Below are 25,034 nucleotides of genomic sequence, written 5' to 3'. Positions count from 1 at the left end.
TTTGATTTTGTTATTTTATTTCTAGTATTTTTAACAGCTTTCTAAAATGTAACATAGATATCACTGGCATAGTATTGCAGCACATCCATGGATAACAGACATAAGACATTGGTTGTTTCCTGTGTATTTAAATATTCAATTCTTTTTTTTTTGAAAATATGCTATTAATTGAAATTTCTAGTTTTCTTATTAGTTTTATTTCATGGCCAGGACATTGAATCAAAGCATTGGTCTTCTCTCTTACAATTTTTTGACACAAACAGGTCATGACAGAATAGTAGTGCCTATGGTGAGTTTTATGTTTATCTGCCTTGTACATTATTTGGTTCATATATTATGCTGGTTCTTGTTTATGTAACTTCACCAACCCAGTTGAACAGCTGAGCCTATGTCAATTACTGGATCAGATAGAAAACATTAGAGCTGAAATATGGTAAATGTCTTTTAATTGTCTATGGTAGTTTCCATGAGCTAATGGAATATGTATGGGTACACTATGAACATGCCATGTCCATCTTGAAGCTTGAATATTAGACATATAAGTAACTGAATCTTTTACTGCAACATGCATAGTATTTTTTATAATCCATATCTTCAGCAGTAAGGTTGCTACCTTGTGACCGTTTGATCACAGGTTCGAGTCCGAGGAAACAGCCTCTCTACATAAAAAGTAGGGGTAAGATTGCATACACTGTGATGATCCTTCCCCTACCCTTGCAAAGTGGGGAACTTGGTGGCTTGGGACGCCCTTTATATTATGGAGTGGGGGATTGGTTTCAACTTTCAACAGTTACATTTAGCCTAGTTCATAACTTCATAACTTGTTGTGATAGCAGATATTAGGCATATTTCTGCAAATGTCAAATATATAGTGTTTTTTCTATTTGTTGGCTGTAAAATAGTTATGTTTGCTCATACCCAAATCTTATTAATTACAGGTGGATTATGAGTTTAATATGTCAACTGGCATTTTGGAATCCTCACATCTGTTTGGCAGAGAACATTTTAACTTCAATTTATCCTTGCTGTTGCAATGGTCTCCCTATTCTACTGAAGCAGAGCTTTTGAAGCAAGTAAACTTTCTTTCTTTGTTTGTTTTCATGTTGAATTGTTTTTAGCCTATATGTGCTGGTTAAACTTTAATTAATTTTCTCCCCAGATCTATCTTTCATATCTTTAATAGAATAATGATGAGTTCAGCTTGGGTGATTCATGTAGGAGCGGAAGTTTGAATTTTCTCCTTTAATTTCGTGTTTGACACTGTAGCAGCACCATAGGTGCAACACTATCATGCAACGATCATGTCAGAGAACCATTTTTAATTTCAGAGTTCTTTTGTTTTGAGAAAATTATGAAAAACCCCTATAATTTGATTCAAAAACAAGAAGGTCCCTTTTGGCTTCTGGTTCATTACAGCACCAAGTCTCCTTGTGACTTGTGGTTTTCAAAACTGTGTAAAATCATAGGCGGTAATCTCTATTAATAAAAAGTTCCAGGCTTAGATATTAAGTGATTTAATCAATTTTCACTCAATGTTCAAGGTTTAATAAACTAATGCTTTGCATAGCTGCCTGTGAGCTCATAAGTGACGGCTAGTCCAGTACCATGCCCAAGCTGGTGTCTTCAAGATTATCCACACCATAGACATGAAAAGCAGTGATCCCCTATGAGGAAGGCTTACCAACCAAAAGGCCTTTGGCAAAGGCACTCTTGCATCCACTTTTGATAACATCACTATGCGACCCCCTCCAAATACACAATAAATCGAGTCTCAAAGATTACACTCATATCAATTTTAATTTTGAAGGAAAAATATTTTGTGAGAGACCTTTAAATAAAATTTATTGGTTGAATAAAATAAAAAATAAATTTTCCTAGGCCAAGTTTTCATGGATTACTAGCCCTTAAGTTTGTGTTGGTATTAACCCAGTCAATTTATATTTTAATTAGTTAGTTTTGTATATATTTTTGCCTTTCCAGCACCTCTTGTTAACAATGATTAATGGGGTTAAGATGTTGCATAGTTTTGGAAAGAACAAGGGGGTTTAGTGCCATTAATGGAACCATGGGTTACCTGTTTGTTTTTGATTCAGCCACAAAAGGGGTTTCTGTACTTATCCTTTTTTTGTTTTTTTTTTTTTGTCTTTTCAGTTCTTCTCTTTATTTTTATTTTTTTTGGAAATTAAGGGTTAGGATTTGTCTTTACTTGCCGTTGACCTCTACCGGCATTTGTAGGATTATTAGATATCTATCAGCCTTTATTAGAGGCTGATCTTTAGGAGATTTACAGCTAACAAATCAGTTGATTTGTTAGTTTTTTTTGGTTCCACGACCCTAGGGGATTTAGGTAGCATGTTACCCGATTTTGTAGATAGACTTTCCTATTTTACTGCTTTCCATTTTAAATAGGATATTCTATCTTCAGTAGGTTGTAAATATCCCTAGTAATTAGATGAGAATTATCATCTACTTAAAGGGAATGTAATCTTTTTCACAAGTTAGTGGATTATTCAGTTTTCTTTTCCACATTTCAACATGGTATCAGAGCATCCTCTGAACCCTAATCTTTTCGTATGACTAAATACGGTATGGCCACCAGGAGACGTGACTCCACCTCTTTAGTCTCAAATGTCACCACCAATCAAGCAGCCATGGTCTCAGGCAATAGCAACAGTTTAGATAGAAGCCTCATTAATTCCATGAAAAATGACATTGGAGAAAATTTTCTTCTCTACGAAACAACGAAGGAGATTTGGGAAGCTATTGAGGAAACGTATTCTAAAAATGAGAATACATCTGAATTATTCAAGGTGGAAAGTGTTCTCCATGACTTATGCCAAGAAGATTTGACAGTGACCCAATACTTCAACACACCGCTACTGGCAACAGCTGGACTTATTCGAGGAGCACTGTTGGAGTTGTCTTGAAGATGAAATCTGGTATAAAAAAATTGTTGAAAAGAGAAGAATATGCAAACTTTTGATTGGATTAAATAAAAATCATGATGAAGTACGAGGAAGAATCCTAGGATCCAAACCATTGCCAAACATCCGAAATGCGTTTTCAGAAGTTCGCCGAGAGGAGAGTCGAAAGAAGATAATGATGGGCCCTCAAGATTTTGCAACAAACCTAGAGAGTTTAGCCCTTGCGGTTCGAGGAAATCCATATAACAGTAGTGATAGTAGACCAAAGAAAGGGAGGCCGTGGTGTGACCATTGTCGACATCTTGGTCACACCAAGGAAAATCCATGGTAAACCTGCATATTGGAAACCTTCCCGCTGTGCCAACGATAGAGAAGGACGAGGAAATTTCATCTTGGTAGATGAAAAACCAACACCACCCAAGCCCAGTCTCTTCAGCAAGGAGCAATTAGAATTATTGTAGAAAATGTTCAGCCAATCTTCAGTAGCCCACAAAGGTAATTTTTTAATTACTCTTAATGTTAAAAAAAGAGAAGCTAGGTCCATAGATTATAGACTCAGGAGCATTGGACCATATGACCGGAAATAGAAAATTTTTTACTACTTATAGTCCCTGTTATGAAAATTTAACAGTCAGGATAGCAGATGGTTTACTCTCAAAGGTGGCTGATACAAGTTGTGTTAAAATTTCAGAGAACCTAACACTCAACTCAGTACTATTAGTGCCTGATTTGGATTGCAATTTACTATCTATTAGTAAACCCACTCGAGATCTCTATTGTATTACTAAATTTTTCCCAAATATATGTGAATTTTAGGTCTTGGATTTGTGGAAGACGATTGGCAGTGCTAAGATGTGTTATGGGCTCTATCTTCTCAAGGTTAATGATCCTCCTCAAGGAACAACTCACAAATCCGATTGTTTAGTGTCTAGAAGTCAAAGTTATTTTTCTGTCATTTGTTTTAATAATGATAGTGCAATTATGTTGTGGCGCTATAGGTTAGGACATCCAAATTTCTTGTATCTCGAGAAACTTTTTCCTTCATTATTCAATAATAAAAATCCAAATGATTTTTAGTGTGAGATGTGTTAATTTTCAAAACATGTTCGCCATTCTTATCCTAATCGGCCCTACAAAGCATCCCAACCCTTTTCAATGATTCATAGTGATGTGTGGGTGCCATCTAAGATCAAGAATATTATTGGATCTCACTGGTTTATATCTTTTATAGGTGATCACACTAGAATTGCCTGGATATTCCTCATGAAAGAAAAGTCAGAGGCAGGTCAAATTTTCAAAAATTTTAACACCATGATCCAAACACAATTCCAAGCAAAAATATAGATTGTGAAAACTAATAATGCCAAAGAATATTTCAAATCCATTATTGTTGATTATCTCTTGAGTCAAGGTATAATACACCAAAGTTCCTGTGTCAACACTCCTCAGCAAAATGGAATTGCCTAAAGAAAAACCAGGCACCTACTAGATGTTGCCTGCTCCCTCATGTTCTCTACACATGTACTAAAACACTTTTGGGGTGAAGCCATTCTCACTGCAGCCTACCTCATAAACATGATGCCCTCTCGCATTCTTATATTCCAAACCCTTTGTCAAACTCTACTTCAGTCCTTTCCCAATACTCGACTCATCTCCACTATTCCCTTCAAAGTATTCAAGTGCTCAGCTTTTGTCCAGGTTCATAGTCAACACCGAGGTAAACTTGATCCTAGAGCCCTTAAGTGCATTTTTCTCGGGTACTCTCCAAACCAAAAGGGTTAGAAATGCTATTCACCTGTTATTAAAAGATATTTTCACTCCATGGATGTCACCTTTTTTGAGCAACGACCATATTACCCCAAATTTGAAATTCAAGGGGAGATTACACAGAAATTCCAGCTTTGGGATATTGAAGAGTTATCTCACCCTTCTTTTGATTCTGGCCCTTCTCACCTATCACAAATTTCTGAATCTATTCCAATTAGTGACTCCATTTCTCCTTCACGTCCCTTCTTAGAATCTCCTGTTAAACATCAACATCGAGACACTATTCAACCAAAAAAAATGATGAGTTGATTACCTATTCATGGAGGAGAAGGAACCAAAAGGAGATAGAACAACAAGCATCCTTTGAGCAAATCCAAGAGCATGATCTGAGCCGTAGATCAAGTGAAAATCCACTAGGTGACTCTAATCTCGAGACTTCCCGTAATGAGTTAACTAATGATGATAGTGATTGTCCTATTGCTGTGAGAAAAGGTGTGAGATCATGCACAAGACAACCATTATACACTTTTGTGTCATATAAGGTGCTGTCATTGAATTTTAGATCTTTTGTTGCCAACCTCAATAAAATCCAGGTTCCTAATAACATACAAGAGGCTCTTGGTACACCTAAATGGAAGTCTGCTATCTGGGAAGAAATCAGTGCACTAGAATAGAATGGAACATGGGAGATCACAGAATTACCAATTGGAAAACGTCCAATAGGTTGCAAATGGATATTCATTGTGAAATACAATGAAGATGGAAGTGTTAACCGATTCAAAGCTCGGCTGGTAGCAAAGGGATTCACTTAATCATATGGAATTGACTACGAAGAGACATTTGCCCTTGTAGCCAAGTTAAATACAGTGTGGGTCCTCTTATCTTTGGTAGCAAATTTAGACTAGCCTCTTCACCAACTAGATGTCAAGATTGCCTTCCTTATTGGAGACCTAGCTAAAGAAGTCTATATAGAATTCCTTCTGGATTCAAGACACAAGCTACACAACAAAGTCTGCAAACTCAGAAGATCTTTATATGGGCTCAAGCAATCCTCAAGAGCCTGGTTTGAGAGGTTCACAAAGGTAGTCACAAGAGGTATGACTATTCTCAATGTCAATCAGATCATACACTATTTGTTAATTTCTATCCTCATTGTATATGCGGATGACATCATTCAAACGGAAGATTATGAGGAGGAAATGAGTAGTCTCAAAAGACTTCTAGCTGAAGAATTCGAAATCAAGGACGTTGGGAATCTCAAATACTTCCTAGGCATGGAAGTGGCACTGTCAAGGAAGGGAATCTTTGTCTCCCAAAGGAAATATGTTCTAGATCTTTTGGAAGAGACTAGGATGCTTAGATGCAAGCCAGCAGATAATCCTATGGATTCAACAACCAAACTAGGAGCCAAGGGAGACAGTGCACTAGTGGATAAAGGTAGATATGAAAGGCTAGTTGGAAGACTTATATATTTGTCTCACACCTGACTTGATATTGGCTTCTCTGTCAGTAAGGTGAGTCAATTCATGAACAATCCCAATGAAGAACCTACAATATCTAAAGCTAACTCCAGGTAAAGGATTATTTTTTGAGAAGAATTAAAGAAGAGATATTGAAGTATTCGGTGATGCAGATTGGGTAGGATCAATACATGATCGAAGGTCAACTTTTGGATATTGCACATATGTGTGGGGAAACCTAGTTACATGGCAAAGTAAGAAGCAATCAGTTGTGTCAAAAAGCAGTGCAGAAGCTGAATTCAATACATTTGAAGGAATATGGCTAAGAAAGGCTTCTAAAGGAATTAAAGATTTCAGGTGAAGAACCCATGAAGATGTTATGTGACAATCAGTTAGCCATTAACATTGCAAAGAACCCAGTGCATCATGATAGAACAAAACACATGGAGATTGATTGATATTTCATAAAAGAAAAAATAGAGGAAGGAATAGTCATGATGTTGTATGTGCCTACATGTCTCCAAACAGCCGATATCCTTACCAAGGTTCTGCCAAGAAAGAATTTTGATGATCTAAGTTCCAAGTTGGGCCTAATCAATATTTACAGCCTAACTTGAGGGGGAGTGTAGAATTATTAGATATCTGTCATCCTTTATTAGAGGTTGATCTTTAGGAGATTTACAGCTAACAAATCAGTTGATATGATTTGTTAGCTATTTTTGGTTCCATGATCTTAGGGGATTTGGGTAGCATGTTACCCGATTTTGTAGATAGTTTTTCCTATTTTACTACTTTCCATTTTAAATAGGATATTCTATTTTCAGTAGATTGTAAATATCCTTAGTAATTAGGTGAGAATTATCATCTATTTAAAGGGAATGTAATCTTTTTCATAAGTTAATGAAATATTTTGTTTTCTTTTCCACATTTCAACATCTTTTGAGTCTCTTACTCTCTTTTACAACAAACCCTAGTTAGGATTTTGTGTTGCTACTTTAGAGTTGAAGACAAGCCTAAAAATCACTATGTTAGGAAATAGAGTGAGATTTCCTTGGTTGTACCAACCCCAAGAGATGTTAGAGATGTGGAGGATGATGTAGCAACTCAAACCCTAGAGATGCAAGACTGGCATAGAGATTGCATAGGAGCCCTTCTTGATGTCTTGTTAGGTGGCTCAATAAGTCATAAATTTTGGTTTTGGCTATAATTTTCGAGGCTAAGGACCATAGTTGTCAAATGAAGATTTGAATCATGAATCAAAATTCCAATTTTGGGAATCGAGAATTGAGAATCGAATCCAATTGAATTAATTCAGCACAAATTTCCAAAATCAATTCTAAATGATATGCATATATTGATATACAAACAACGAGTAAAATAGTATAAAAACATTTAAATTTGTCAATATAAAAATCATATTTCATGTGTATGCTTTTCCTAAGCAAATGAAAGTAAGGGAATGAGTCAAGAAATATCAATAAAAATAATGAACTTGTGCTATTTAATGGAAATATGTCAAGAAAAAATAATAAAAACTGAACCTTGGGTGTATCAACAATTTAAAAAATTATTTCATGCATATTGTTTCTCAATTTAAAAATAAAAAATAATTAACGTAAAAAATGATAATAATTGAATAGACTACATAAAAAAACCAAAATTTCTATTTTAACAGCACAAAAAAACATGAATAGTACCTTAGTACAATGTTTTGCCTTGTCTTCTCAATGGCAGAAAACTACACTCCTCCAACAGTGAAGAATGCTTTTGTCAAGGCAATAAAAGACCAAAGTTCTATTTTCTCTTTTTTTAGCGCAAAAAAGACGTGGTTATGGAACGGATGGTAATCATTTAAAAATAAAAGCAATAAGAAAAAGAAATGGGGTTTTGAACTAGTTGTAACTATCAGGATATAATAGGCCTAGAATCGTGTGTATCAATAGATTCAGATTGATTCATCATATTTGTGAGGTGAATCGATAAATTTGGCAATGATTTAGTTGGTTTTAGATTCTCTAGTAAGATTTGAATCGATTTGGTCTAGATTGATACAAGTCATATGAATCGAATCATGAATCGTAAGATTCTAACAACTATGCAAAGAACTGCCAAATATCAAGATTTTCAATGGAAATTTCGATTTTTGATGTCAATTTGAATATTGATTTCAAGAAAAATGGACTTAGTAGACAGGCATGGAATTCTTTTCTATGAAACTTTAGAAACTATTATACAGAATAATGCAAGATTTATAACAAAAATTTTATAAATGAAATACATCAAGGACAGAAATGTGGGATTTAAAGTGGAATGACCATAACGTAATAATCATACTAAATTGTTATATTAAACATATTCAAGTAATATAAATTAAATTCATATATCAGTTAAGTATTTTTTAATCTACAAATACAGGTAATTTTGACATAAATGTCAAATGAAATATTGTAGCTAATATCTAAATTTAGTTTTTCATATAATTTCAAAAGTTTGAAACGTATAACTAATGTCCTTCATGTAATAATATTTAGTTTCAATAGAAAAAAAAGAAGAAGATAAATTAGGACAGAAATTTCAATTTGGGTTTTGAATCTAAAATTTTAATTTTGAGAAAATTTTGTTCAACTGCTGAAATTTTGTTGAATTTTCTTAATTTTGATAAATTTGGGATGGTTTATGGAAATCCAATAGAAATTTTGACAATTTCATGAAAATGTAAAGACCATGGGTTTGTTAGTTTAGAAATCTTTAAATGATGGGCATGAAGATGCCTTTAAGAGGAATAGGCATTTATTTTTTCAGTGACTGCCAATTCATAAAAAGATCTTCCATGGCCATCCTTACAAAGAACTTGTAGTTTTGATAACCATGGAGTTTCTCCAATAAAGAATAGTTAGAGAGGAAAGTGGTGGTAAATTTAAGAAAATTTGGTTCTAGTCGTGATTACAGACCCATGCAACTCCAAATATATATATATGTATGCAAGTATACACATTTTTAGGACAATGGCCCTCAGGGTGCAAGCCTCTTTTTCTTTTTAGGTCATCTAAACTTTTAGTCAAGCCTAGCCTAATAAGACTTCTTATAATATGGGTCGATTGGGGTTAAAGCAAGACTAGATTAACAAAGATTAAATAGTTCATTTTTGAATTAGGAAGGGAAGTTAGGTTGTGTAATGAAACTGATGTCCGTGCGCAAGGCCGATAGACTTCAGCCCCTACGATGATTCTAGTAGTGTCAAAAAAATTGGAGTTGTGTTGACTTTGAATTGGATGACCGAGTTCAAAAGGCAGTATGAGATGTCTAGCGTTTCGTTAGTTACAAAATTACAGTCCATGTATGAATTAGTCTCATGTTCCTTTGTTCCTAACTCACACAAGAGGCACATATTGGAAGACTTGGAGGGGCATTGATGCTCAAATGGATGTGCCGTTGATGAATTACAGATGAACCATGGATTCAGTCATGGAGGTATCTATGATGAACTTTGAGTGCTATTGTGGCCTAGTAGCTTTTTCATGCATATATTTGAAAGGCGTTCTTTTAAATAAGGGGAGTATGACTTGTGTGGTGTTTCCTTTTACCAAAGTTAGGATGTTATAGAAAGCTTTATATAAGGGAACACTTTATCAACTTCCTACTATCCTTAGTGCCACGTTGATCAATAAGAAAGCACCCTAAGGAAGAGCTTAAAGGTGGGATCTTGGCATCCATGAGGGGTGCTCGAAACTTCCATGAGGGATTGGAACCTCTTAAATAGTACAAAGGAATATTGACTCACATTTAGTCTTGAGTAAGAGGTTAAGATATATATTCACTATATCCCTCATATTTACCTTTAGATGGTGCAATAGTGTATTGATTGGGCAATTATGAGACTTACTAGATCTTTGTATGCCTTTCTTGTGTGGTGTAGGGTGCCACTCTGTTGATTGCTTCAACATGTGGACGTCTAATGAGATGTATTCTTGCTTGAGTATTGTGTTGTGGGGTGAGACTGACTCTCAACATTTGTTAGAAGCAAGCGTACCCCTTGCTTTTGGGAAGTGGGGCTTTGCTAATCTTGTGCTACTAAATGGGTTTGAGTGTTTTCATTCATTAATATGAGTATGATGTGACTGAATTTTGTATTGTTGCCTCATGTCATGGTGGTACTTCCAATGCAATATTTGGGTAGAACAAGGCAAAATTGATCCTTATGGCCATGGAAATCAGCTTACATTTGACATGTTAATATTGTGAGGGTGAGTTGAGAGAGCAAGATTAGTGGAGGTTTGTGTTTGATGGCTTTGAGTTTTATTAAGCAAAATGAGGATATGCACATTAATGGTGATTTGGATCATGATATAGGGGAAATGGGAATGATGTTGATAATGAGTTTGTTTGTGATCACGGAATGTTATTTGATGAGGATTCATAGTGGTATAGGTATGGTTTAGAGTCTTTAGACTACTCTTATTAATTGGTGATAACTCTTGTTGGCGTTTCTTTGCTTTTCTAGTTCCACCGTCCAGGTGAACTTCAGTTGCTCCAGGACAAGACTTCCATAACCTCATGTTACCGAAAAGATGCTGGTCTGCTTTATCTTTTGCAATTTGATTAGTTTCCTCCATAAGAATAGGCAAAAGTCCCATGCTCTGGTGCTCTTCTCCCATACCATCTTCCTTAGAACAAGAATTCCCTCCAAACCTAGATTGAGGTGATATGATGGATCCCAAAGTAAATCAATATACCTATGCTATGCTGCTCCCAAATTTCTTCCATTAACAAACCATCATCACTAGCAAACTTTGTAGTGTTGTCACTTTCATCATACATCTCATGTTGTTTTGTTGCATGAAATTAAGATATAAATAGGAGATTGTTTAGGAATCTTTAAGAGTTTTTTTTTGAGGATTGGGAGTCTATTCCCTCTTATGGTGATTCTAGGGGTCATGGTGAGTTTTTTTGGTTTAGAAACCCTCTTTCTATGATCTTAAATCTCTGTTTTGGGATGAGCTTTATATATATGTTTGGTTTTTGATTTCTTAGTTGGGTTTTAGCCAATGTTATAATCTCAATTTTGACAAAATTTTGAGGCTTTAGAATTGCATAAATTTTGATTTCATTTTTTTTTAAATGATAGAGATTATTCACAAGACATGTAATTTTTAATGATACTTCAAAAATTGTTAATGAAAATCTTGCACGAGATTTATAGACAAAATATTTAAATAAAATACATTAGTGAAGAATGTGGTGAATAAGATGGCAATTAACTAGTTATGCAATATGGATTTGAATGTTGGACAACAACATATTAGAGAGCAAAAATTGCCGAAATGAGAATGCTAAGGTTGATGAGTGGTATATAACTCTAAATAAAAGAATGAACATTTTTGTGGATGTTTACTGTCATGGTCTTAAATTTCCATGAAATTGTTGAAATTTCGATTGAAATTTCTTGGTTTTTGTGACCCTCGAAATCAAAATGGTATTCAATTTGTGTCTTGCATAATTTCCATCAAAATCTCAACGAATCATTTGAAATTCGTTTGAAATTTATCAAAATCTCAAAATTTAAGTGTGTTACCATCCGTAAGGCCACTAGCTCGGCTTTTCTACTCAGTGCATCAGCAACTTGGTTCATTCGCCCCGCCCTGTGCTCCAATGAGAAATCAAATTCTACCAACAATTCCTGCCATCAATCCTGCTTGGGTGTTAACTTTGGCTGTGTAAAGAATAGGCTAACACCTGAGTTATCCGTCTTTACCACAAACCTTGATCTAAGTAAGTAGGTAATGTCACCACATGCGGAGACAGTGTATCCCCGCTAGCATCTCCTTCGCCTGAGTTGTGCACTTCTATTTTGCTTCACTAAGCTTACGACTCTCGTAAGCAACAAGATGTCCCTCCTATAACAAGACACCAAGGGTGTAGTCTAATGCATCTGTGTGTACCTCGAAGGGTTTCATGATGTCCGGAAGTACCGGATCACTCATCATGACAATCCTTCAAGTCATCAAAGGCTCCCTGACACTTCTCTGTCCAATTCCACCCTTGACCCTTCTCTAGTAGTTCGACCAAAGGAGCAGTTCTCCTCGAGTACCCCTATATGAACTTCCTGTAATAGTTGGAAAAACTAAGAAAGGAACGCAGCTCCTTTACTGTCACTGGGATCTTCCATTCTTGAATAGCGCTCACTTTCTCCATATCCATCCTAATATGACCTTGCTCAATCATATGAACAAGGAATTCGATGCTCCTCTGAGCAAAAGAGTACTTCTCTTTCTTCACATGCAAATTGTTCTCCTTTAGCTTGTCAAGCACCTTCCGTCGATGCTCTTTTTGTTCCTCCACAGTGGAACTGTGGACAACAATATCATCTAGGTACACCACGACAAGCTTGTCGAGTTACTCTCGAAATACTTGGTTCATCATGGTATAGAATGTGGCAATCACATTAGTTAACTCAAATGGCATTACCAAGAACTTATATGCCCTATACCGCGTCACAAATGTTGTCTTTGGTTCATCCCCATCAGCAACTCTCACTTGATAGTAGCCCAACCTTAAGTTGAGTTTAGTGAAGGACTTGGCATGACTCAACTAATCAAAAAGATCGGCAATAAATGGAATAGGATACTTGTTGCACATTGTCACTTTGTTGAGCATGAGATAGTCTACACACATCCACATGCTCCATCATGTTTCCTTTGAAACAACACTGGTGCTCTGAACGGTGCTTTGGAAGGGCGAATATATCCGCTTCCAAAAAATCATCAAGTTGTTCTCTGCTAGCTCCGAAGGCACCATCCGATATGGCCCCTTAGCAAGTGGCTTCACTCTTGGGAACAACTTGATCTCATGCTCCACACCCCGTTATGGAGGCAAGTTGTGAGGCAGCTTATCCGACATCACCTCCTTGTACTCATCCAACACAGCTTGGATGGTCGTAGGCACTAGCTCTTGGCGTACTTCTTCATCTACCACCACGGTGGATAGATATGTCTACTCACCCCTTCTCATTCCCTTCTTGAGTTGCATGGCTGAAAGGAACTTCTCATCATCGCCTTTCTTTGCAACGACTTGCACCATGCAAGGGCGATCTCCCATCAGACACAAGGAACCAGCAAAAGGCATCAACACTGTCTCTCCCCCAGGAATTCCATTCCCAAAATGACTTGGAAGTCATCTAACAACACTACTATGAAATTAGTATGTCCTGCCCACAACCCAAGCTTCACAATGACTTGCTTTGCTACTCATAGAGTAGGCTGGGCTATAGAATTCACCATTTTTGTGCATCCTGAATCCTTCTCCAAGGATAAGTTGAGTCTCCTTGCTTTTGCCTATAAAACAAACTTATGTGTAGCCCTATATTCACAGAAGAAAGTAAAAGAGAGAAAACCATACAAGTGGAAGTGAATATCGGTGTACTTAGCTTATAACTTTGAGATGCGTATATAGCTATACAAGAGAGTGAGTTTATCCTAACATTCCGATGTGGGACTAAAAACTATACACTATGTTTAATACTCTCCCTCAAGCTGAAACGAAGATGTTGACAAGTCGAAGCTTGGAGAGAGTAGTCTGTAATAAGCCTGGGCCAACAGACTTGGTGAAAACATCAACAACTTGGCCTTTGGAGGAGATAAAGTGGGGAGAGATAATCCCAAAATGAACTTTTTCCCTAATGAAGTGATTATCCACCATAAATGCTTGGTCCTCTCATGTAGAACTGAATTAGAAGAAACAACAAAGAAGAGTCTATCACACGAAAGCCAATCTCAAAAAGGAGAGAGCATAGCCATAGGATCTCACAGGTACCTTGTGCCATAGCACAATACTCAGCCTTAACAGAAGAACGTGAAACCACTCCTTGCTTCTTACTCTTCCAAGAAAGAAGATGATCACCCTTGAAAGTACAAATGCCTGAGGTAGATCGCCTGTCAGTCTTGTACCCAGCATAGTCAGCATCAGCAAACACGGAAAGACTTGGTTGTATTCCAGATAAGTAGAATAATCCCAGTCCAAGTGAGGTCTTCACATATCGTAAGATGTGATAGACAACATCAAGATGTGAAGTCCGAGGAGAATGCATGAATTGACTTACTAGTCTCACTGCATAGGCCAAATCAGGCCGAGTGTTGGTCAAATAGATGAGGCGACCAGAAAGTCTCTGATACACCGAAGGGCCTGTCAATAGATCACTAGACTCTGTTGAAAGGGAAATATTAGGATCCAGGGGGGTAGAAGCAGGTTGACATCCCAACATACCAGTGTCCATAAGGAGATCTAGGGCATATTTCCGCTGAGAGAGGGAAATGCCCTTGCGGGAGCGTGCTGTCTCAATGCCCAAGAAATACTTGAGGGGTCCCAGATCCTTGATGTCAAAGGTGTCCCCCAAGTCCTTTCTAATCTGAGCAATTCTAGACAAGTCATTACCTGTAACAATAATATCATCCATATAGACAGAGAAAATGGTGCAAGGACCATAGGAGAGATGCCTAATAAAGCAAGTGTGGTCTGACTGGCATTGAATAAATCCCATAGAGAGAACCACATCACTGAATCTTTTGAACCATGCACGAGGTGATTGCTTATGCCCATATAAGGACTTGCGCAATTTACACACCTTTTCAGAATACTCCCCTTTAGTAGAAAACCTGGAGGGGGATCCATGTAAATAGTATCAATAAGATCACCATTCAAGAATGCGTTCTTGATATCAGGCTGATATAAAGGCCAAGTGAAAGAAGCCGCCAAAGAGTTCAAGAGGCGAACAGTAGTAAGCTTCGCCACAGGAGCAAATGTGTGTAAAACCCTTGGCCACCAAGTAGGCTTTATACCTATCAATAGTACCATCTGCAAGGTGCTTAATTGTGAAATCCCATTTACAGCCCACCGTGCGTGCACTTTAAAGTTATAGGAAAATTGTGGAACATAATAAATAGGGAATAAGGATAGAGTTGAGGATAAACAGGCGGTGCCTTGGGTATGAATGGAACAAGAGGTACCATCAGCAATGTAGACAGTACGAACCAACGAAGGGACATGAGATGTAATGAAAGATGCCTTACCAGTCAAATGGTTGTTCGCCCCTGAGTCCGGTATCCAAACAGGTGTGCCACTGGGCGTGCCAGACTTACTTAAAAGGGCAGTAGGGTTATCTGTAGCAAAGGTGGTCGTAGAGGAGGATGCATTCGGTGCAGCAAAGGCAAGGAAGCTAATCTAAGACTGAAGCTGAGTAAGCTAAGCCTGGAGCTAAGAGAAATTTGGAGCAGTGGTCGGTGCAGAAAGAGATTCTGCAACAACTTCAATGTTAGAAGGTCCCCAACCTTTGCCACGGTCACAACCATGAGAGGTTTGTTTGGAGTAACGCTCCTGCAGCTCAAGGTGGAGAATGAAGCAGCGCTCAATGGTGTGATTATTCCGTTGGCAGTGCTGCCAGAATCGAGTCTTGCTGTCAACAGACCTAGCACCAGTAGGGGCTGCAAGGGCAACCTGCTTGGGCACCCTAGAAGAAGCAAATCTAGGGAGAAGACGTCGTCGCCGATCATCACTATCAATCATTGCAAATGCCTTGTACAAAGAGGGCACCAAGGATGGGTTAAAAATCTGAGTCCAGAGTGATTCAAACTCTAGTTTTAAACCCATCAAGAACTAATAGGTATGTTGACGATCCTGGCGCTTTGCCTTAATAGCTGCTGCCTCAATAGGAAAGTCAGAAAAAAGCTCATACTGGGCGAGCTCTTCCCACTGAGACTGGAGATAGCCGAAGAAGTTAGTCATAGATAAAACCAAAGAAGGCTGGGCCGCCTGGTGGAGCTCTCGGTAAAGCTAAAGAATTCGAGCCTCAAACCTTATGTGTGCGAACATTTTGGTCAAGGCAGACCAAAGGCTTGTTGGGCTTTTGTGGAGCTTAGTTGCGTTAAATTTGGGCCCGTTTTGTAGTCCATTTGGAACCCTGTTCACAGCATATAAAATGATTATTTTTGGGTGATTAGGGTAAGTGGTCACACTTCGCGAGAGAGAGAGAGAGAGAGAGAGAGAGAGAGAGCATTGTACCGCTGCACTCTCTGTATTTTTTCTTCTTGATAATAGTGAACTGCAACTCTGTGGACGTAGGCAAAATTGCCGAACCACATAAATGCTGTCTTGTGCTTGTGATTGATTCTTCTTTGGCGTTTATTCTTTCTTTATTTTATTTCTCATAGGTTTCGAGAATTTGTTCCTAATTCCCAACAACTGGTATCAGAGCCTAGGGTTAGGTTCGAGTGGGAGCAATGGCAGAGGAAGCAGGAAAGGCGTCTGGAATAGAAAAGTTTGAGGGCACAAACTTTGGATTTTGGAGGATGCAGATTGAGGATTATCTCTATGGGAAGAAGTTACATCTGCCGCTTTTGGGAGAAAAACCTGCTACTATGAAGGACGAGGAATGGACTCTCCTTGACAGACATGTACTGAGAGTTATAAGATTAACTCTATCTAGGTCTGTTGCACACAACGTTATGAAGGAAGAAGACTACAGCAGATCTGATGAAGGCTTTGTCTGGTATGTATGAAAAATCGCCAGCAAATAACAAGGTACATCTTATGAAGAAATTGTTTAATTTGAAGATGGCAGAGAATGCATCAGTAGCACAACATCTGAATGAGTTTAATACTATCACAAATCAATTATCGTCTGTAGAAATTGATTTTGATGATGAGATTCGTGCATTGATTGTTTTGGCTTCGTTGCCAAACAGTTGGGAGGCAATGAGGATGGCAGTAAGCAACTCTATTGGAAAGGAAAAAGTGAAGTATAATGATATACGGGATTTAATTCTGGCTGAGGAGATTTGCTAAAGAGATGCGGGTGAAACCTCAAGATCTGGTTTTGCCCTAAACCTTGAGACAAGAGGCGGAGGTAATGACCAAAATCCAGATTGGGGTAGATCAAAATCCAGAAACTATAATCGAAATAGAAGTAAATCTAGATCTGGCCAAAAGGGACAATGCTGGAACTGCGGGGAAATGGGTCACTTTAGGAGATAATGCAAAAGCCTTAAGAAGAAGAATGAAGATGATTCTGCTAATGCTGTAACAAAAGAGGTACAGGATGCACTACTTCTTGTAGTAGACAGTCCACTTGATGATTGGGTTTTGGACTCAGGAGCTTCGTTTCATACCACTTCACACTATGAAATTATACAGAACTATGTAGCAGGAGATTTTGGTAAGGTGTATTTGGCTGATGGTACAACCTTGGATGTTGTGGGTATGGGAAACGTCTGGATGTTGTTGCCCAATGGGTCTATTTGGTTACTGGAGAAGGTATGACATATTTTTGACCTAAGAAGGAATTTGATTTCTATCGGACAACTTGATGATGAAGGGCATGCAATATTGTTTGCTGGTGGCACTTGGAAGGTTACATAGGGAGCCAGAGTATTGGCCCGTGGAAAGAAATATGGTACTCTATACATGACCTCAAGTCCAAGAGACACAATTGCAGTTGCTGAAGCAAGTACTGATACCAGCTTATGGCACCGCAGACTTGGTCACATGAGTGAGAAAGGGATGAAGATGCTGTTGTCAAAAGGAAAACTACCGGAATTGAAGTCCGTTGATTTTGACTTGTGTGAAAGCTGCATCTTAGGAAAGCAAAAAAGGGTGAGTTTCTTGAAAAGTGGCAGAACAACAAAGGCTGAAAAATTGGAGTTAGTGCACATAGATTTGTGGGGGCCTTCTCCTGTTGCATGCCTTGGAGGTTCAAGGTACTACGTTACTTTCATTGATGACTTAACCAGAAAGGTATGAGTTTATTTTCTGAAAAATAAATATGATGTATTTGAAATTTTTAAGAAGCGGAAGGCTATGATTGAGACAGAGACAGGTTTGAAAGTAAAGTGTTTGAGGTCAGACAATGGAGGAGAGTACATAGATGGAGGGTTTAGAGAGTATTGTGCTACACATGGAATCAGAATGGAAAAGACCATTCCTGGGACACCACAGCAGAATGGTGTGGCTGAGCGCATGAACAGAACTCTCAATGAGCGTGCTAGGAGTATGAGGTTGCATGCTGGACTACCAAAAACTTTCTGGGCTGATGTTGTTAGTACTGCAGCTTATCTGATAAATCGAGGACTTTCAGTTCCCATGGAGTTCAGACTTCTTGAAGAGGTTTGGAGCAATAAAGAGGTAAAGTTTTCTCACTTAAAAGTTTTTGGTTGTCTTTCTTATGCTCATATTGATTCTGATGCTCGTAGTAAACTTGATTCAAAGTCCAAAATATGCTATTTCATTGGCTATGGTGATGAGAAATTTGGCTATCGGTTTTGGGATGAACAAAACAGGAAAACATCAGAAGTAGAAATGTAATATTTAATGAACAAGTTATGTACAAGGATAGGTCAACTGTAGTGTTAGATGTCACAGCGATAGATCAGAAGAAATCTGAGTTTGTTAACTTAGATGAGTTGACTGAAAGTACTGTCCAGGAAAGGGGTGAAGATGATAAAGAGAATGTAGAATCACAGGCAAATCAGAATACACCTGTAGTTGCGGTCTGTAGATCTTCCAGGACCATTAGACCTCCACAACGTTATTCACCTGCTCTAAATTATCTCTTGCTAACTGATGGTGGTGAGCTAGAGTGTTATAATGAAGCCTTGCAGGATAAAAGTTCGAGCAAGTGGGAGTTAGCCATGAAGGATGAGATGGATTCCTTGTTAGGGAATCGGACCTGGGAACTGACTGAATTGCCAATAGGGAAGAAGGCTTTGCACAACAAGTGGGTATACAGAATAAAGAACGAACATGATGGTAGAAAGCGCTACAAAACCAGATTAGTTGTCAAAGGGTTCCAGGAAAAGGAGGGCATTGACTTCACAGATATATTTTCTCCAGTTGTGAAGATGTCGACAATTAGACTGGTACAGGGAATGGTGGCTACAGAAAATCTACATCTTGAGCAGTTAGATGTGAAAACAGCATTCCTTCATGGTGACTTGGATGAAGACATCTACATGATTCAACCAGAAGGGTTCATTGTCCAAGGACAAGAGAATTTAATCTACAAACTGAGAAAGAGCTTGTATGGTCTAAAACAAGCTCCAAGACAGTGGTATAAGAAATTTGATAGTTTTATGTATAAAATTGGGTTCAATTCTTATATCATTTTACTGTTATAAGTAGATGATATGCTCATTGCAGGGTCTAGCATTGAGGAGATTAATAATTTGAAGAAGCAATTGTCAAAACAGTATGCAATGAAAGATTTGGGAGCTGCAAAGCAAATCCTTGGAATGAGAATCATTAGAGACAAGGCTAATGGTATATTGAAGCTTTCACAGTCATAGTATGTGAAGAAAATTCTCAATAGTTTCTACATGAATGAAGCTAAACCAGTGAGCACACCCTTGGGTAGTCATTTCAAACTAAGCAAGGAACAGTCACCGAAGACAGAAGAAGCAAGGGACCATATGAGCAATGTGCCCTATGCTTCAGCTATTGACAGCTTGATGTATGCTATGGTGTGTACAAGGCCAGACATTGCACATGCAGCAGGAGTTATGAGCAGATTCATGAGCAGGCCAGGAAAGCAGCATTGGGAGGCAGTTAAGTGGATTTAGAAATGTCTGAGGGGTTCATCAAATACATGTCTTTGCTTCACAAGTGCAAGTTTGAAACTACAGGGTTATGTAGACGCTGATTTTGCTGGTGATAATGATAGTAGAAAGAGTACTACTAGGTTTGTATTTACTTTGGGTGGTACAACTATATCAATATCTTGGGCTTCAAATTTGCAAAAGATTGTTACTTTGTCTACTACAGAAGCTGAGTATGTTGCAGCAACTGAAGATGGAAAGGAGATGATTTGGCTACATGGTTTCTTAGACGAATTGGGTTAGAAGCAAAAGATGGGCATTCTACACAGCTACAATCAGAGTGCAATTCTTCTTGCCAAAAATTCGGCTTTTCATTCAAAGTCGAAACATATACAGACAAAATACCACTTTATCCATTTCCTTGTTGAAGATAAGCTGGTAACACTTGAGAAGATCTGTGGATCTAAGAACCCGATAGACATGTTGACTAAGGGTGTTACTATTGAGAAGCTGAAGCTGTGTGCAGCTTCAGTTGGTCTTCTAGCTTGAGGACAGGAGGATGAGTTGCAGGGATGAGGGATTGTTCATTTGTAGGATTGCAGTCAATATTGGTGATTGAACTAGTTTCCAAGTGGGAGATTTGTTGGGCTTTTGTGGAGCCTAGTTGCTTTAAATTTGGGCATGTTTTGTAGCTCATTCGAAAGCCTGTGTGTAGCATATAAAATGATTGTTTTTGGGTGATTAGGGTAAGTGGTTACACTTCGCGAGAGAGTGAGAGAGAGAGCATTGTACCGCCGCACTCTCTATATTTTTTCTTCTTGATAAAAATGAAATCCCTGCAACTTTGTGGACGTAGGCAAAATTGCCGAACCATGTAAATACTGTCTTGTGCATGTGATTGATTCTTCTTTGGTGTGTATTCTTTCTATATTTTGTTTCTCACAGGCTTCGGAAATTTGTTCCTAATTCCCAACAAAGCTATGAACAGTATCATGAAACATGAACATCCTGTAGAGGTGGTCTTCTATAGAAGCAAATATCCAACCCAGGATGACACAATTGTCAATGGACCATTGTCGGTGAGCTGGATCTGTATTAGCATGGTGAAACTCCAATCCTAACAACCACTCAGCCTTGCCACGACTCCTGAGATGTAAGCGAAGAGACTATGACTGGGCATAAAAGTTGCCTCCATTCAGAAGAATCTGGGACCTTCTAAACAGGAGCAATTTGAGCTAGAAATAAGTCAGGGTGTGGATGGTCCAGAGAAGAAAAGGTGGATTTACTGCCCTTGGTAGACATATCACCGTCCTTGGTTTCCATTGTAAAGAAGAGGAATAGACTGCAAAAGTATCAATGTAGCAAAGCAAAGCAAGTTGTCGAAAGAGATCATAAAAATTTTGAAAAGTAGCAAAAAAAAAAAAAAAAATTCTGGGAAGTCGCTGGAAAGGTTGCCGAAAGTTGCTAGAAAAAGGACGTCGAAAGCTGTTGGAGTCACCAAGAAAGTCGATGGAAGGCATTGAGAAATTCGTCCGAAAAAGGGCGCCGGAAGCCGATGGAGTCACTGAGAAAGGCACCGGAAAAGTTGTTGAAGTCGCCGCAAAAAGGATGTCAGAAGCCTCCGGAGTCACCGGAAAAGTTGCCGAAGTCGCCGGAAGGCACTAGGAAAATAGTAGATTGAGTTTTCTGATGTACAAGATCCACTAAAAGTGGCAAGTACAGAGCATACGATTCAACCTACTACCAATAAAGCTTTTTGATGCGCAAGCTCCACATACGTGGCTAGTGCAGAGGATAAGGCTTAATTGAGAACCCGGACCTTAAACAAAGAACCCAACCTTGCTCTGATAACAAGAAAAAAGTAAAAGATAGAACTATACAAGAAGAAGTGAATATCACTTGGTGTACTTAGCTTACAACTTTGAGATGTATATATAGCTATACAAGAGAGTGAGGCTATCCTAACATTCCGATGTGGGACTAAAAACTATACACTATGTTCAATATCCACTATAGCATGGGTACTCTTCCCATTGATCCTCAAGTCCACGAACATCAACTGGTTCGCTTGTCTAACTTTCGGTGCTTTCGCCTGCTTCTCCAATGTGTTCACTAGCCACTTTGCAGCCATCCTCGAGGTATCCTCCATTTCCTCATCATTGTCCAATGCCCCCTTCGCGATGGAAGCTTGTAAAGTATTGATTGATGACTTGTGAGAACATTCAACAACTCTGTGAGGACCTTGACATAAGTAGCATGAAAATTTACCCTTTCCATTGGGTGTATTAGACCCTCAAGACGATGAAGCTTCTTATGAACTTGACACATTACCATCGGCTCCCCCACTTTTGGGTTTGCCCTTTTTGAAAGACTTTCCACTGTTTGCACTCACACCACTCTCTTTGGCCAAAGCGGAATTATCACCAACATAGTCAGTGAAGCGTTCAATGGCAGCTTGTGGAGTAGAAAAGTTTTGGAATTCTTTGCCTATAAAGTTCAGTCCTTGCCCATGGTTTCAACCCCTTAAGAAAATAGAACAACTTGTCCTTTTCTGACATGCCCCGTATATCGAAAATCAAAGTAGAAAATTGTTTCGCATATTCCCTGATTGATCCAGTATGCTTGAGGTCTCTTAGATTTCTTCTAGCATTTTACTCAACATTCTCTGGAAAGAATTGGGCTTTGAGTTGTCTCTTCAAGTCTGCTCGACAATCAACTACATGACATCTATTCTCAATTTCATCGTACTTGGTTTGCCATCACAATTTAGCTAGCGTCACCAACTAAGTACATAGTTGCAGTATCTACTTTCACTTGTTCTGAGTCCGTCCTCAAAGCACGAAAGTAGTGCTCCATATCAAACAAGAAGTTCTTCAACTCATTGGCATCACTGGAATCCCCATAGGTCCTAGGTTCTAGTACCTTGGTCTTGCTAAACCGTTAGAGTTTCCCATAGCAAGAACCATCACATTCATCTTTGCAGTTAGATCAGTTATCTAAGCTTGCAAGGTCTCTATAGTGCGGTGAAAGTCCTCTGACATTTCCACCAACGAACTTTGTTGATGTCTTTATGATCCTTCCAATTCATCAACACGCTCCATTAGTCTGGCCATCTCTATGGCCACATTGTTGGCTACCGTCTCAGCCTGTGCTTCTAGCACATCAATTCTATAGGTATTGGTCGGCATGGTCACTTACCAAAGCTTTATCAATCCCACAATGAAGACAACTAAATTCACGTATCAAATAATTGAGCTCTGATACCAGGTGTCACAGGCTGAATATTTCACAGCTTTGTGACCGTGCGGCGCTAGCTAAAGCACTCTTGTTTAACTAGCGAGCCTATTGTTTACCACAATTCACCAACAAAATACTTTCACTGTCATTCAAGGAAATATAAGTGGAAGCAATAAGCAACTTATGAAAGCAATGGCTTGCAAGCAATAAACATTGAAGCAACGTAATTCATTATCAGCACCTCCATTAACAATATGTGTCTAGCAAGGGAGGCAAGTAGGCTAAACACGTTTGCAATAGCTAGTGAGTTTTACGAGTTGATGAACACTCGCCCTACCCTAAAGATCTTTCTGTTCTATTCTCACTTTGGCACTAGGAAACATCAATATGACCGAGGAGTCATAGCTAGGGAAAAACTCTCTTTGAAAAATGACCCTACACTAGTATTTACATGATAGAAACCCATCCCAAACGCACGAGACAAGCGGTCATAGGCAAGCATAATGCCCCGAACAAGCTTGGCTCACGACGCACTTTGCGAACGTCTTCTAAAACAGTGGGGATGACACATCAGTAGTAGAGAAGCTGCAGGAGCAGCATTCTAGGCAAGGGAAACCAAAGATTTGCCCCTGGGACTTGATGAAGTCAAAGCTAGGAAGCAGTCTCTCCTAGTTGATTATTTGATGAACATATGTGAGCAACTTCATACATTTTGGCAGTGGGAATTGGTCTGGAGGAGTGGTGAATTTTATAAATTTTCTATGGTAGTTGAACCCTTTGAAATGGATGAACAACTTACAGGCCATTATTTATCTGATTAAAGCTTTCTGTATGACATGAGATGGGGATTAATCACCTTACTAATTTTGTGCACTTAGAGCAGAAGAATGAGTGGCTTGCTATGGTCCTAGGTGACCCCTGACATCTTGTGCTACTATTTCAGTTGAAGAAGAAACTCTACTGTTGTTCAAAGAGGAAACTATGTTCAAACAGCCACAAGAACAGGCCTATAAGCTACAAATGTGAACAAGACATCATGGAGAAGCCATGATGGGAAGTGTGCATTTTGGTACTAGGAGTGCAGGCAGCAGCATAAATCCAGGGAGCAGCAAGTTTTCTGTTTGCTGTTACTTGTGGGGAGCATGGTCATTCTTCTTATCTATGCCCACGATGAAAAGCTATTTTGCCTGCTGTTGATGATGCAAAGCAATTATTGTAGCTTATCTATTATTGTATTGATGAAGAGGATGGAATTGATTTATTACTGATTCAAGGTGAACGTTTTGTTAGACGGTTTATGGGTGGAGGAATCCTAGCATTGGAAGTGGTGGAATATGCTAATTGCTAACTACGGTTTGTTGTTTGAGAGAGCAAGTGGGCAATATAGATCAAAAAAACTCAAGCCAAAAGCTGATCTTCTGGAGTCACTTAAGTCTAGGGAAGTCATGAATGCATCTCTCTGGGATGTTTATTTCGAAAAAAAAAAAAGAAAAAAAAAAAAAGAGAGACTGTACTGCCTCTTCAATTTAATTTCCTTCTATAGCATAAAACTGCACTAAAAGACAAATCCTAACCACAAAACTAGGTTTATTTTAATTTCCTTCTATAGCATAAAACTGCACTAAATGACGAACCCTAACCACAAAACTAGGTTTTTTCTCAACCATCGAAAACAATTTAAAGAAAATAACTTAAAAATACAGAAAAGTCCCTTAAAATGGACAGTGTTGTGCTATGGTGTTGCTACAGTGTGTACCAGTAATTTAAGGAGAAAATTCAAGCTTCTGTTCCCACATCAGTAATGCATATGATTTCAGACAAAATGGTCTAAGATGCCAGGTCCCAGTGGGATGAAATGTAGTGCAACTTTTTTTTGATTGTAAATCAGAGTCTCAACAAAGGTAGATAGTTATGTATCACAGATTTTGAGCGCCTTAAAAATCAAGGGCATATATAATGTGCAAGCGTGTGGGGGTGTCACTAGGTTTGAATGCCTGAGAAGCACATGTATATCTGTATCACCACCCTTCCCATTGAGCTTGTAGTGACAAGGAAAGCCTGCATGGCCT

The 25,034-nt window shown here is 38.5% G+C and overlaps 1 protein-coding gene across 7 annotated transcripts in view; it reads left to right on the top strand.

Annotated features, from left to right (window-relative positions):
* LOC131146004 (protein MICRORCHIDIA 6-like) overlaps positions 1-25,034 on the top strand; it is a 107,780-nt gene that overhangs the window by 60,057 nt on the left and 22,689 nt on the right. For all 7 annotated transcript variants that reach the window (XM_058095245.1, XM_058095242.1, XM_058095240.1 and 4 more), the window contains 2 exons: positions 211-289; positions 939-1,073. In XM_058095245.1, the coding sequence (XP_057951228.1) occupies positions 211-289; positions 939-1,073 (214 nt within the window). The remainder of the gene's footprint in view (positions 1-210; positions 290-938; positions 1,074-25,034) is intronic.

Source organism: Malania oleifera, chromosome 13, assembly GCF_029873635.1.
Source record: "Malania oleifera isolate guangnan ecotype guangnan chromosome 13, ASM2987363v1, whole genome shotgun sequence".
Taxonomy (NCBI): Eukaryota; Viridiplantae; Streptophyta; class Magnoliopsida; order Santalales; family Ximeniaceae; genus Malania; species Malania oleifera.
The sequence above is the reverse complement of the archived record's forward strand: the minus strand, read 5'-3'. Positions and strand labels throughout refer to the sequence as shown.